Raw genomic sequence first — 16569 nt, forward strand, 5'->3', positions numbered from 1 at the left:
TTCATTCCGATCTGATGAGTCAAGCCCTTTCCCACTGAATTTTACTGTTTGTTCTGATATACCAGTGTCCCAGGTTAAGTTGAGGTTTGAGCGCCCACAAACATTATAATTGTACGGCTAAACCCCCTCACATTCTGTATTAGCCTGTCCCAAGAGATCGTCGTTGATTTCTGTCTGTCCCGAAATTTTTGTGTTTCGATATTTGTTGATACGCGACTATTTAATAGCACCAGCGTAAAAATTATCACAGACATAATGTGCACTAAATTGAACGGTTAGTATGATACTGACTTTATCACGGTCAACATCAGGTGAGCATCTCTCATAGAATGGCAGTACCTTTACGGCTACTATTTATGTGTTACGTCTTAATATGAATTGTATTATTCTATAGTGACTGAACAGGTTAAACAAATCCTTCTCAAGAAATAGAAAAAGAAAAGGCAACTACTAATTTGGCGTTCCAGTTGATAAATGAAAACTTAGTAAGGTGAACAAATACATAATGCTGCGAATATCGCTATTCAAGTTTTGACATTTACTGTATTTATTTTTACTTTAACAGTTTATGGCTGTACTCCTTTTGGAGTGACATGATGTTTGAATTCGATAAAAGAAACAATCGTTTTGAATGAAATTTTCCTAGTTTACCTGGTTTTCCTAACATGTTCTGTCGTAATTTTCACACCATAAAAAATCACAACATTTATACGAGGAAGTTACAGAAATTTTACTGAAACAAAAATAAATATTTCATTCACAAAAACACTCGTGCATATCTATGAAAAAAAAATTCACATTCAATTTTTGTGAATGAAATTAAAAGTAGATCCTTGTGCGATGCACTCACCAATACAAGATAGTAAGCTTTCCCGGATTTAGTGTTTTATCAAGACCAGTCCAGTAATACTGACAATATCAACCAATTCAGATCAAAGGGAAATTGTACCAACTAATTCAAAAAAAAATTGCATATATCTCGTACAATATACATATCCTGCATACATGTATATTGAATATGGAATATATTTTCAAAACCCAAATTTATTATTTTTTATGGTCGGACAGAGGTTTGGATGAGTGAAACCATTAATACACAACGAAGCGCCATCATTGCGACGATAAATCATCTATAAAAAAGAAGATGTGGTATGATTGCTAATGAGACAACTCTTCACAAGAGACCAAATGACACAGAAAATAACAACTATAGGTCACCGTACGGCCTTCAACAATGAGCAAAGCCCATACCGCATAGTCAGCTATAAAATGCCCCGAATCGACAAATGTAAAACAATTCAAACGAGAAAACTAACGGCCTAATTTATGTACAAAATAATGAATGAAGAACAAATATGTAACATAGCAACAAACGACAACAACTGAATTACAGGCTCCTGACTTGGGACAGGCACATACATACAGAATGTGTCGGGGTTAAACATGTATTGCGGGCACAACCTTCGACAGTTGTGCAACACAACAAAACAATAACAAACTATACAAAACAAATAAACGAATAACAAATATGATATACAGAAACAAAAAACAACCACTGAATTACAGGCTCCTGATTTGGGACAGGCACATATAGAATGTTGCGGGGTTAAACATGTTAGCGGGCGCTCAACCCTCCCCTAACCTGGGACAGTGGTGTAAAAGTACAACATAAGAACAAACTATAAAAATCAGTTGGAAAAGGCTTAACTCATCAGATGGATACAAATAGAATATATAGTTTATTTTTACAAGACCGCCTCCCGTAAAATGGTGTCCTGTTAGACTGCTCTTATAATTGAATTCATCCGTGGTTCTAATGAGTTAAAACCTTCACCCAAAAGTATTCAAAATTTTCGCCAAAAAATTAAGACGCTAGCATGGTGATGATAGACAGACTGACCACCAAGACTCGAAAAGTGGTTACGCTTCCATATCTTTTTTTTTACCCGCAACGACATTTCTTTTTTAAAGTTGTTATTTAATCATACAAAGACTATATCATATATTATTATACCTTACATATATTATAAACAATTCTATTGGGTAACACGTTATCACGTGACATGGAATAATTCAGTTAATTTTCATTTAATTGCAAGGAGGGACGAATAACCGTAAAAACTTACACCAGCGGTGAATAACCCTATTATTCCCCGATGAATAACCTTTTGAGTTTCTTGATCAATCTCCGGCGCAGAGATCATATCCGTTCCATTCAATACTTCGTAACACTACACTCAACATATTAAGTGCAGTATTGTGGAGCATGTATGGAACGGATATGAACTCTGCGCCGAAGATTGTTTCTTGATTTGTACACGAGTTATCTTCCACGAAAATGACGTCACAGGCGTAAGTAAACAAAATGGCAACGTTCAACTTCAAGTTACTGGAAACCCATCAAGTGACGAGGAAACAAGGCTTTGGAAATGCATCTAGTGCCGAGGATATCTCTTATAAACGGTCCTTTTCAGGGCCATCAATATTTCACAAAAAGATTCTACCTTTGTTGTACATATGAGAAATTCAAAGACACAAATTTATTTTCGAACGTTTACTTGTGTTTGTTACGATACAGTAGGTTACGTGTTTTTTTCAGTGTTTCAAAAGGCCCTTCCACTGTTAGTTCGGTATAATAAAACAATTGTGGCCCCTTAGAAGCGATGAATATCCAAAATTGTCAACCCTGAAAAATTATTCGCCCTCAGTGAAATAACTTTTTCGTGTTGACAATTTTGAATATTCACCTGCTCTACGGGCCATAATTGTATATTGACACCCATGAACATTTAAAACATTCCAAATTGATAGAGCTTTTTTCTATATGACTTTTCTTTAATAGGCAGCATAAACGTAAAATAATTGTAATAAATGTCTCTTGATAAATAATAATAATTAGACGATTTGCTTTGAAACGTTCATTTCAAATATAATTGTTGTTTAAAAACTGTTTAATTTTAGTTTCTAAAAAAAATCAATCATTGTGCAGTTCTTATCAAATAAGTGTACCAAATAAACAGATTTGTACAGAATACAAAGCTGTTTAGTTAATGAACAGAATGCGGAATCATGCGAAAGAAAAGGAACTTCAGAAAGCAATAAACGAAGACTAATCATTTAAACTTATTACCAATGCAGCTAACAACAGGATGACAGTAATGAAAAGGTTTTGTAGAATACAAATGTTAGACAATTGCTTATAAAACTTATATCCTTTAAAGTTATTATTAGATAATAAATTATCACTTGAATGTTTTATTGGTGTCTTCTGGCTATTCCTACATTTTGTATTTTACTATTCTGGCTATTCCTACATGGGAGATTATGAGAAGAAAACAATAGATGTTGTTATTGCAAAATATGTTGTTTACGTCATTAGTGTCTAATTAGGTCACAGGTGGAAATTAAATAAAAATAATTATTTATATGAAATTTATGTAAAAATATGGGATTTGTTTGGTTTGAAAACATGTATCCTACAAGTTCCAGATAAAGTCAAGACGTGGAAACAGATGTTATTTGAAATGCTCTACCCGTAACTGCCCTGCCACTATCAACACACACAACAACATACCAACCAAAGTGGATGACAATCACCACTCAGACAGAATGCAACTCAGAGTAGACGATGTACTAGAACGTATGAAATCCCGTTTCAAAGATGAACTCACTGCAATTCCAACTATCATTGAAGAAGAATTGGTAAAACTCCGTGACCGAGAATGGAATTATGATACACACCAACTAATTGAACACATACCAACCTTCTATTCATGCAAGTACCAGCTTTACAACGAGAGACACAAGACATTACCTGCACTACCAACATCAGTAGCAGATATTACAGTAGATGGTGAATGGGCTGAAACTACTACTGGACAACCTTTCCTACTTGCAGATGATACCACCAATGATCGAATGCTTGTATTCAGTACCAAAGAGAACCTCATACATCTAGCAGCAGCAGACACCATCTACTGTGATGGAACATTCTGTTTGTCCAACACTGTTCTACCAGCTATACACTTTCCATGCTAAAGTTGATGGTACCATGTTTCCACTGGTTTACAGTCTCCTACCCGGTAAAGGTCAGCAGATATACACAAGACTACTCACTTTTCTTCAAGATCTTTTTAACCACTTCAACATACTAATACAACCAGCCACAATGTTCCTCGACTACAAAATAGCCATCAGAAACGCAGCGACTTCAATCTTCCCAGGAATCAACATTAAAGGGTGCTTTAATCACTACACTCAGTGTATCCTGAGAAATGCACAGAAGCATGGTTTGCAGACTGCATACAGTGAAAAAGGCGACATTCACCAACTTGTTCGGAGAGCTGCAGTTCTGCCACTTTTAACACCCGATACAGTCGAAGATGTTTGGTTTAACGCACTGGAAGACATCGATGCTGCAAATATTGATACACCAACTCTTAAATTCACAGACTATGTAACAAGTTACTGGGTAGAAAACAACCAAAGCCTATGGAATCACTACGCAACAGAAGGTCCTAGAACAACAAATCATTTAGAAGGTTGGCATAATAGAATGAAGAAGTTAGTCAAGGCACCTAACCCAAACATCTTCAGCATGATCAAGTTGTTGAGACAAGAATAAGCCTTCCATGCTCTCACACTTATCCAATACAGAGCCGGTGGGAAACGTGTTCAAAGAAAGAGAAATACAGGGAAATAGATGACAGACTTCAAACACTGAAAACAAGGTTACAGAATGATGAACTTACGCCAGTCCAGTATGGAGATGTTGCTTCTTATCTCCTGCACGTTGATTAAGACTTTGTATTCTCTTGTGTGTTCAATTTAGTGCAGTGTATTACTGTGTTAGTGCTCTGTTTTAATGTCAATTTAGTGTACTTTTCGGTGCTTTGTTTCAATGAATATGTAGTGTAACTAAAAATTTAGTGCTTTGTTTCAATGAATATGTAGTGTAACTCAAAATTTAGTGCTTTGTTTCAAAGAATAATTACTACAATTTCAATATATTTATATTTCAATTGATATTATTTACTTGTATGTATTAATGTTTTCACCTAAATAATTTCAATTGCTTTTGAATAACATTGTGTACTTTGACCTATAATTGTTAACTTTTTATACATTGTGACTTGGATGGAGAGATGTCTCATTGGCACTCATTCCACATTTTCTTATTTATATTTTGATTATTATTTACACAAAATGTGCTAAGAAATTATTAAATAAAATATTTTAATAAAAACTATTCTTTTTCTTTATTTTCCGAAAGATTTACCTGGATTTACCTTGGTTCATTAGTTTAGTGTTGTTACAACATAATCCTACATAATCCCATTGTTTACATAAAAATTCTGGGAACTCCAACATAAATTTTACTATTTTACCTATAAAATTCAAAATGTAGGAATAGCCAGAATAAACCGTTTGTTTAGTTATAACCCCGAAACTTTGACAATTAATTTTGTGTGGGGCATTGTTTAAATGAATTCTTTAATTCTAAATTTAGTGATAGTTTGTTTTTAATTATAGTTCAGAAACTTGTTTTCCCTAAGAAAAAATATATGCCTCACAAAAGATAATTGGTCGGTGCCATTCGATTCTCCTTGATCTTAATATTATGATGATAAAACTTTCAAGTTCAAAATATAGTTTTTATTTTATTTAAAACTCCGACTCAGGAGTTTCGAAACTCAAATTACGTTTTTTATATCATTATTTCCTTTAGATTTACAATTTTTCCACATATTCAACATGAAAATTAGTTACACAATATTCCTTAAAGCAGAATAGGGGAATTCATCGATGGCAGTTTGGGATTTATTTTCCTATTTATATATCTTACCGACTAAACAACCAATCAAATACAGTTATTTCTAAACGTCCTTTATCAAATCGGTCGACTATAATATTTCTATTTATTAACAATATACCTAACCCGAATATTTCTGTTTTTGTTGGATAAAATGAATCATACTGCTGACTGTGATATGCAAACTGAAGATAAGTTTGCGTCTCTGCAACCTACTGAGTTAATTTCACAGGATAAACTGATTTTTTATGATCAGCTGGAGAACAGTACTGCAGGATTTGTGTACCAAAAAACTGACTTAAAAAGAGTTCTACGATTTCTGTATTTGAGTAGAAAAAGAGAATCGTATAACGCGAAAGAAAAGTAATTTCAGAGAGAAAACATACATTGTTTTGACCGGTAAACTTTTGGTTGTACATATACGTTTGCGTGAATTTTGCGTTCCCAAAAAAAGATTTTAAAATATGTCTAAAATATTGGAAATCATATAATACTGAATGGAAATTTGTTAACGGTCTTAAAAGCTTAAAACAATTTTTTTATTTTATTTATTTATCAAAACAGATAAAAAAAAATCATAGAAAATGCTAATTAGCGAAAACATCTTTTTGAAGTAATTAAAAAAAAATGATAATGACATGAAAAGGCTGTGCATTTTGTGTAATTTTGATATTTATCTGCTTCAGGTGCAATGAATATTTGTACCGTTTTTGTTTTTATCCCCTTTGGTATGTCTTAAAATGTTCTATATATTTGGTTCAAATGATAGTTTGAAACTTTCGACAAATGCCTTTATTAGGGTTAGGGCTTTTAAAAAGTCCAGCTATGATGCTTTAAGCAATATAAAAGTCCATTATATATAGTGTATTGAATGATTGTAAAATGTACATGGAATTTAATAATGTTACGCTCATGAGATATCATAATGACTTTTAACCAAAAGTTCAATCATCAGCAGTAAACCAGATGAGACGTCGGAAATTGTGCATTCTTTCTATTACAGAAATGTACTCATCGCATTTACTGGATTGGAGCTGCTGTCAATCTCAATAGATGGGTCAGAATTAGCGTCAGACATGTACTGGTAATCTGATATCGACTTCGACAAACTGTGAGACACTGCACGATTAGTTTCCGCTTTGTTTGATATATTCCAGCAGTCCATTTCAGTCATAATCGCCGGTGTTTTTGTAGCCCCACATTCCTTTATGACTGAAATGAGATTGTCATCGTTGGCAGTATATTCGTTCGAAATTGTTGGTAGAAATGAAAGACTTGATTGTTCAGGAGAAATGGTTACGGACTCTTGTTTCAATTCAGAACTAAAATTACGCTGAGGACACGTTGATGATTCAGTGCTCGACGAATCTAATTTATATTCAAATTGATCTACAGTTGTACTATATAAATGTACAAAATCGGAATCTGTGTTACATTGTAATATTTCATACGGCTTTAAATAAAAACTATAATCTACAACTTCCAAGTATGATCGATTTGAAGCCGATGATGATTTACTTGTACTGGAACAGCTGCTTACACTGGCTGCTTCGGTTTTATTTAGCATATCCAAGCCAACCGGAACCTGCATCATCTCGTTTTCGTTTATCGTCTCATATACTGACAAATTGTGTTCAATTTGAGGAGGTTGTGTGTCGGTATTTGCAATGGAGTTACTGTTTGGAATGTTTGGTCCCGTAAATTCCTCACCGTTTTCAAAATTCACAGTTCGACATTTCCGATTTATCCCGATATTAACGCCAACGAATAAAGATACAAATAATACCAGTCCACCTGCCAATGGTCCATATGTTATACTAAGGCTATTTTCTGTAAACGTAAATTACATCGAATTTTTGAAACAAGATTATGAAACTTAATTCCTATGTTTTACCTTCTTTCGTCGTATTTACTAAAACACGTCTCAAAAGCTCTGTTTTGTTCGTGTGTGTGTGTGTGTGTGTGTGTTTTGTTTTAGTTACCTGATGACATGGACCTCATATTTTCGAATACTGATATGACAAGTGTTCGATCGAAGTTCGGGCCCTTTTATAGGTTGCTTTTCAGCATGGGTTTTGCTCATTGTAAGCAGGTCGTACGGTAATCTACAGTTGCTTTTATGGTGTATAGCGTCTGCGTTATTTGTGTTTGGTGGAAATCTTCTAATTGACAATCATACAACATCTAATTATTTTTGATAATAGCTTATATTGGAAACTTAATGTGTTTTACAGATTATTGATAGTCTCATTTTTAGATTCATCAGCCATTTTTTTAAAGATTATTAATAAGACACCACCGAAGTGGTTCTTGCTTTCGATTATTTTAGTGTCAATAGATGCAGAAAGTATAGGTAGTACAAAATAAGCCATGTTTTATATTTCAATGTGCAGAAAAAGAATTTATCATTTAAAAACATGTCCCCGTTATCAATTGGACTACAAACTAATTTGCACCTGTGTGACTTTCTGTTGTCATGTCAACATTGTGTTGTGTACTCCTCTGCTCGTACTTCTCACTAGCATTCTCTACAATCATAAAACTAGTTTGTATTGCCCTTAGACATTATATTATATTGAAACCATCTTATTATTCAAATATGAAAATGGAGAAATTTATCAGCTGATAGAGAGGCATTGCACATGGTCAAATTGGAATGTTGATGAAACCTAATTGGATTGAAGCCTGAATACAGTGGTTATATTTTTCAACAGTTTAACACATTTACCCATGAAATCATATGTTTTTCCAACACTACCTGTTGCTGTTTTTTCAGCACCAACCATTTGTTGTTAAAGGATACTTAAATGTCAATCAAAATCCATAAGCCGGAGAGAAAGAGACAACACCATGGCAAAATAACCTCGAAAAACGACAAAAAAAAACAAACCACAGTCTAGAAAACACTACAAATAAAACTTAAGACTGAACAACATCTCATATGCCCCGGAAGTGTAAGCAGATCCTGTCCCACATATGGAACCTGTCGTGTTGTGCTGTTACACACTGTCCCAGGTTAGGGGGAGGGTTTGGCGCCAACAAACTAGTTTAACCCCGCCACATTCTGTATGTGTCTGTCCCAAGTCAGGAGCCTGTAATTCAGTGGTTGTTGTTTGTTGCTGTGTAACATATTTGTATTTTGTTCCTTATTTTGTACATAAATTAGGCCGTTATTTTTCTCGTTTGAATTGTTTTACATTTGTCATCTCAGGGCCTTTTATAGCTGACTATGCGGTATGGGCTTTGTTCATTGTTGAAGGCCGTATAGATGTTAATTTCTGTGTCATTTGGTCTCTTGTGGAGAGTTGTCTCATTGGCAATCATACCACATCTCCTTATTTTTAAATAATGACGATTTTCCTAGTTCTCTTTGATTTCATGTCATAAAAACATAAATGTAAATCTTTCCTCTACCTGTATAAGTATGATTTTGTTTTTAGGGGAAACAAAATCGGTGCTGGCTTCGTAAGTTTCATTCCCCTCCCCTCTGATTTTTGTAATAATTGAACACTCTGACAATGCCTGAGAGCAACCAATCCCAAACTGAAGTCACATCATAGGTCGCATGCAATCGGATCCAAATTAGGACGAATTAATATCTTGCAAGACAATAATGTATTAGCGAAGTTTTTGACAAGACTGATCCACGGCGACGGCTAATAGCGAATTATTATTTAATATTCCGTTCATGTAAATATTTGGACTATTTTTCAAATTAGCATTCAATATTTATATAATCTACATGTATATTTGACAATGTTGATACTTTCAAATAGATTTGTAGTTCTTATTGTGCAAGTTTTTTGTCAAGTGAAAGAAGGGTATGCAATTAACCCATCATTTGTATGTCGATTTAACTGGATATTAGAAGTACATCCAACAGTCTAATTAGTCTAATGTATAGGATTTTAATGGTAGAAAAAAGCATCATTTCTTATAAATTTGTTTTCTAAGACGATCAGTACTGACAGTACTGATATATATAGATATCCGGATATGGTGTACAAAAAATCTTTGCACCTTTGTTTGCGGTATACCATCTTCGCCGCAAGTTTATTGTTTTCTGTTTGGTATTAAATTTATAGTTAAGATCCATTTATTACACCTTGTGGTCCGTTTATTTGGCAATCGCCAATGGCAGTCAGCAGGATTTAAGAACATTTGTTGTTCGACCTGTTAGTCAAATGCGTTTTGTTAAAATATACTTTTTCACTGTTTTGGTCTTTTGGAAAATGTTGTTTGTGCTGTATTTAGACCCCTCTAACAAGAAATTGTTTGCATGCACACGTATAAAAATTGCGGTTTTTATCCAACGCAATCATAGGTTTGAACGTTGTTTTCAATTTAGACTTGTTTATATATATATATATATATATCAGTGTATAATACAATATTGTTAAGTCCAATTTTTGCAAATATTTCAAGAGTGAGTGGTTACCGAAGCTTAAACAACGTGTATTTATTATAAAACGATAACATCTAAGATCTCTTTCTAAACTAGCTTTTACCTTCTATCTGTTCGAAACTATGTTGAGTTTCTCCAAACTCATTCGTCAGAATCAGAGTATAATCCCCTAGTGTGTCACGTGGTATGCCAAGTTTAGCACTATATCCAGGTAGTACTACCATTTTACCATACATTTCTAACGACACATTTTGTGCAGCTAAAGTCATTGAATATAGCATTGAATTTGTTAATAACTCGGTATTCTTAAACCACATTGTTGAAAAAGTTGGAGAATTGCTATAGTACTGCACAACATATGTCACATTAGGTTCGGTGTACCGGTTTGTCTCAGTTATTATTGGAGCATCTGTAATAAACATAAAAATGTAAATAGACTTAACACGGGTGAGTGTGAAATTCTTAAGCTTAAGTTAAAAACACAACATAAAGAATGAAGTAAACCAACCTGAACTTATTAAATGTATGATTGGTCAATATATCCAAGACAGATCACCATCATTTACTCACTATAAATAAGAAGATTTGGTATGAGTGCCATTGAGACAACTCTCCATTCAAGTAACAATGTGTGAAAAGTAAACAATTATAGGTCAATGTACGGCCTTCAACACGGAGCCTAGTATTACTAGTATGGGATGCTTTGAATTTGATACATGCAACGTTTATTATTATCATGGCAGTAAGTAGGGTGGTACATTTATACGATAAAAGTCAATATGTAAAAAGATTTGTTTTTGTAATGTTTGTTTATTGTTTTTTAATGTTTTAATTTTTTTAATATTTCTGTTTTTTTGGTTGGTTTTTTTTTATTTGTTTTTGGTTTATTCTCCTTTTTTCTTCTTATTGGGGGTGATGGTCAATTAAATTTTATCAGAAAACACAGTAAACAGAGTGAAATAAATAATTGCTATGTTAACATACAATACCATAAAATACCAATAACGGTGCTTGCAATACATTTTTATGAAAATATCTTCATTTAGATATGCTCGATGCCAACAGTTTTGGAAGCAGTTTGCTTAAATACGTAAAAGACTTAAATCTGAAAGAGCTTTTACCGAAAACCCAATATTGTCTTCAGTTAACTTTACCTGGGATACTTGCAACTTTAATATTATTAAAGTTTAATTTGTAAATGAAACAATAGGAATGTATCACTTAAAGGAGGCTAGAAAGGTAGCACCAGATACGTGTTCTCTTCTTGATGACCTCATTGATTTAAGGATGTATTCTTCTGACGTTTCAGTCTCGTTGAAATCTCGTTCTGGAATTATTTCCAAAACATGTGATACAAGTGGAAAATATCAATGAATTTAAAAAATATTATAATCAAACTTAACTCTGTAAAAAAATTGTGTATTTACAATAAGTAGTTTTTGAGTAATAAAATGTTCATATTTTATAACCAATCAAGTTAGCCAAAATGCTGAGGAAATGGGTGAGGGGTACAAGAAATGATTTTACCAGAAACATGTACATCCCATTTCATTTTTTTCTTTTCAAATTTCATAGATATGTATTTTTTCAATCATTTATAACAAAGAAGTTGAAATAATATGCTTTTTGTTCTAAAAAAAGAGAAAAATCCAAAATTGACAAAATTGACAACATGGTAAATTTGACATAATAAAAGCAACAACATTTTATAAAACTTTCTTATATTAACACCTACCTATAGTTTTGTTAAGTTAAATTTATTCAGATTGGTCCACTTCATCTTTAGTGAAAGTATGAAAAAAAGTTTAATTGTGTAACTGTGATTTTTTTTCATGATAATAGCCCAGAAATGGGTAAAAATTTATGAAAAATGGAAAAATCATCAAAATTGGGTACTTTTAAATGGCTGTAGCTACAAAAGAAGAGCACAACCATATGATTTTTTCTTCACCAATTATTTTTTTACAGTCATATAAACCCAAAAATCAGGTTAAGAAAAAAGGTTTAATTCTAGAAATGTTTGGCTCCTCAGAGGTGTACATCCTTAAAGGAGGGTAAAAAAATATTTACGATTGACTGTAATTGTTGTTGTCTTGTTCGATACATATTTCTCTTTTCCGATTTGATTCCAGGCTCGACAGATATATTCACCGGAATCTTCAAATGAGCATGAAGAGATTAGAAGAGTTAATGTGGCTTTGTTGACATTTCCTTCAATATATCTGATGAATTGTTCATTAATTTTATGGGTCCATAAGTTAAAGCCATACGTTTGTAGTTCACCGGATAAAACACAAAACAGCATAATATTCGAAGTAAGATTACACTCTGTTGGATTGCTAACTGTCACAAGTGGCGGACCTAAAATGAAATTGGAAAACTTATTGGTTTACCGTAACAGCGTCCGTATGGTGATGGCAATACCTTTTATACTAAAACATAAATCAGCATTGATGAGTTGTTTAATAAGTTAAAGGGTTGGTTTGTATAATTACGTAAAACGTTGGTTTGACTATTTCTTAGGAGCAAATTTTCCTTAAACCTAATATACCTATATTTCATAAATGTGATATCTTACATATCTGCTGCTGTGTTTTTCTAGATCTGGACAGAGTAAAACACATTAATTAGTGTCATTCTCCGAATAAATTACTACCATTACAGATGAAATTGAAAGTTGTGATCACGTGACTTTCTATAACTCACATAGTCCCTAAAATATAAATGAAGACAAAAAAGGAGATTTGGTCAAAGTGATCGTTTTCTCTTGGAAAATGTGTAAACAACTGACAGGATATGGACTTTTATATTTGTGTCAGTGTTTATAGCCCAGGAAGAAGATTTGATAAAATGCTTTTGATGATAAGATTGACATACAAATCAATGTACAGCAACCAGAAACGAAAAGCACGTAAAGCTTTTGATTGTTGGAAGGTGCATCAATTCTAGATGCCATGTAGGTAATAATGAAATAGTAAATGATGCTTAAACAAATAAATAGTCTTTATGTATATATAGCACTTGCAGTTATAAAGTATACAGTCAGACAGTGTTATAAATTACATTCACCGACTTTGACAAGGCAAGCTTAAGGAAGAACATACAATAATGAATTAACATATTTCCTGTTTTTCCCAAAGCAAACTATTTTTAATTCTTTAAAAGGATGCATGAGTCAATCATATAATCGAAATATATGATACATGTGTGAGATAGTACCCTTTTATTGACAATGTTAGTCTTTTTCTTATTTATAATTATGCCAAAACAAAGTCTCGTTATATGACGGCTCTAGAGCAAGTATTTATTATTGGCGCTAACTTAAGATGTTCACCAGAATCCTGATGTTTAGTTGAAAACTATTGAAATATTTTTATTTTTATTTTCAGTAAGTTAATAGGACATGTGCCAAATAAAAGTCGGGTAACCCAGGGTTGGAGGTTAAATGGGTGCCCTAAAAGGGGTTTTCTGTATAAAAAAGACCAAGAAAAGTGTTTTTAACAATATTGGTTTCTAGATTATGAAGTCTTTTTTCAGCAATATTATCGTGTTTGTTGGGGACCATCTATCAATGTGTAGCAAGGGCAGCCATGCCAAATAACTATACTTGTACTTGTTTTTTTACTTCAATCGCAAAAACATTGATCAATGCCGTTCTGGCAAGGGTTCTTTAACATGTAAAAAGCGCGACACTCACCCTACACGAGGAATTGGATTTAACATCCCAATTCCGGCCAGACATAGCTTCGAATTTATACGCCAGAATGTGTGAGTGATGACAATATTTCTATACCCCCTGATAACCCTTGGATTTATCAAATATTGATCATTAAAAGTTAATTCCATAACTAAGGTCTGTTTTATTGTTCTTTTTCAGGACAAATCTTACTTGAAATATTCAAAGTTATAGTTGCTGATGAAGTGATTTGCTTGAATCGGGCAATACAAGTGCATATCCTTCCATTGTAACTTGATCTGAGATGTAGGAATAATATTGCAGTAAATGTAGAATTGATCTGCTCTACCTGAACAGATGTAAAATTCAGACAATTCCAATGCATTTGAATTTCAAGAGAAGTAATAATACTGCAACTTAGGTTAATGTTTGTTCCAGATACCAAAGGTGAACCAACTGGGGATATCTTTGGGCTGGTTATATCTGCAAATCAAAAAGAAGACTTTAAGTTTTATTTAAACCATTGTTGTATAAGCACATGTTTAAAGCATTGCATGCAATTCTTTTTTTTGAAAAATTGATGTATTGAAATATCCGTGTGGTATTTTTTTTTTTATTTCATGATTGCTCAGATATTATTCAATAAATTAAAATCACCGAATTGAACTTGGTGTGCCAAAATTGTTGACCTAAATTGTGAAATGTCCTGTAAATTCATGGTAACCCACATAAAAATATGATGAAATGCAAAATATATCTTTTAATTTATTGTTGCTGATACGAGGGTTTCGTGCAAATGACACGTGTTTCTGGAGTTATCTTTATCGGGTATGCTCTAAATCAACGTTGATAGAAAAAATCTATAACATATCTGCTGAAACCTTAAAATCACAAAAAAAGCCGAAACAGAACAGACGATACTGTGAGGGTCTATTTTTGCCGAGAGGAGCTCAAACCTTAAATACATTACCTAAAACCTGAACGGATATGCTGTCATTTATAAAAAATGTCCGACCAATTTTAAATTTCATGGAACATACAATCTCTACATCTACATCTGTCCTTTGTTGATTTATATTTATTCGTATTCCATATGTCTTTCCATTGTTGGAACACTGGCAAATATCCCGTATGCACTTTTTCCTTGTAGTTGCTGAGTAACAATCATTGTTGTGTCGTCTTAAGCTGTTTATTGTGTCCCCGTTTACAAGGAATTCTGCTGTTTCCCCTGCTGGCACAGTATTTGATGAGCAGTTAACCCATATTTTATCACCACTCTTGGCATACAATGGCCCTTGAAGATCAACATTAACTTGTGTGGTAATATCTGTGGTTGATATAATCATTTAAGATATAACAACATGTAGATAGATTATTCAAAAAGATGCCTCCTTCCTCAAATTGTTTATGTAATTAATTCTGTTTTAATTTCTTTTGTTTGATTTCAAATCTTTCAAAATTAGTATTAGATTGTGTACTTTTGTATCGCTTTTCTTCTATGATCTTTGTAAGATCATAGTAGAAATCAGTTATGAGTTATGTTCCTTTTTTTATATATAAATGTATTATGTATTCCTTTTAAATTCGATGACAGGTATTAACAATATATATCTTTTAGAATATCAATATGAATTTTTGTTACTTTGCAATCCTATAACTTACCTGTCATTCATGCTGATGCATATAAATTTTGGTAAATTTTCGCTATTTGAGTGTTGACACGTACAGGATAATATCAGATATACTGACGTAAATTGTCGATGTTTCTTATCATCAAAGCTATCATGGCCCTTATTAATCGTTCAATGCAGTGTGGTTGACTCTTATTTGTTCTATAAACGAATGATTTTGAGTGGCTTTTAAACATTTCTGTCACATTTTATGTATTGTAGCGAATGAGTTAAAGAACATAACATCGAAACTTCCCTAGGTCTTTAATTGGAATTTCTAGATTTCCCAATACAAATCTATCTCTAGCTAGTTTCCAGCTTTTTTATAGCTCCAAATTTCAGGATTCAAATGGAAAAGCATCGAAGATTATGTTCAATCACGCAAATACGCACATACAATCGTACAAATAAAGTCATGTACGTAAAACGATTCAAACGTCATATTTTCCAGTTGATAATTAAGAACAGCTTGACCATAAATGTCTATTATAGACCTCTTTTGACGTACGAAAGAAATATAGTCAGAAAGACAAACATCTTTAAAGAATTGTAGTATTTCCTGCATCGTTCATGCATTGATATGGCATGAAAGATGTTTTCCAAATGCTTAAGAATAAATAAGTATTGGTAAATTGATATTTTCTTAGTGTTACCAGTACTTCATTAAAATTGGCAATCAAAATTCAGCTTACCTTGAGTCAGAGCAATTATAAATGAAAACAAACTGACACTCATTGTTAAATGAAATAGGCACATTCACGAATATCAATATTTCCGTGTTGCATCGTTTGTCCTTGTGATTTTTATATTTCCTTTTTTTTCATATATTGATCATTCAAGTGCATCCACTTTTGAATCAATAATTCCTAAATGCATTTTGTTAAATTGAAATAAAAAAACTGATTTGATTTCCTTCCGTATGTATTTTTTGCAACAATTAACCTGAAAATGTTTTTGATTTTCAAACTAACAACTGTAAAGGTGGTGTATGACTCTCTTGAATTAT

General features: G+C 32.9%; 1 protein-coding gene across 1 annotated transcript; it reads right to left on the reverse strand.

Annotated features, from left to right (window-relative positions):
• Positions 1–6606: 6606 nt before the first annotated feature.
• On the reverse strand, positions 6607–16318 carry LOC127705811 (uncharacterized). The gene is made up of 7 exons (XM_052210163.1): positions 16256–16318; positions 14864–15220; positions 14107–14376; positions 12288–12578; positions 10321–10626; positions 8269–8340; positions 6607–7642 (listed from the first exon to the last, which is right to left on the reverse strand). Exons 1-7 carry the CDS (start codon positions 16296–16298, stop codon positions 6810–6812), a joined length of 2172 nt encoding a protein of 723 aa, XP_052066123.1. The 5' UTR covers positions 16299–16318; the 3' UTR covers positions 6607–6809.
• Positions 16319–16569: the final 251 nt, after the last annotated feature.

Source organism: Mytilus californianus, unplaced genomic scaffold (genome assembly GCF_021869535.1).
Source record: "Mytilus californianus isolate M0D057914Y unplaced genomic scaffold, xbMytCali1.0.p SCAF_6, whole genome shotgun sequence".
Taxonomy (NCBI): Eukaryota; Metazoa; Mollusca; class Bivalvia; order Mytilida; family Mytilidae; genus Mytilus; species Mytilus californianus.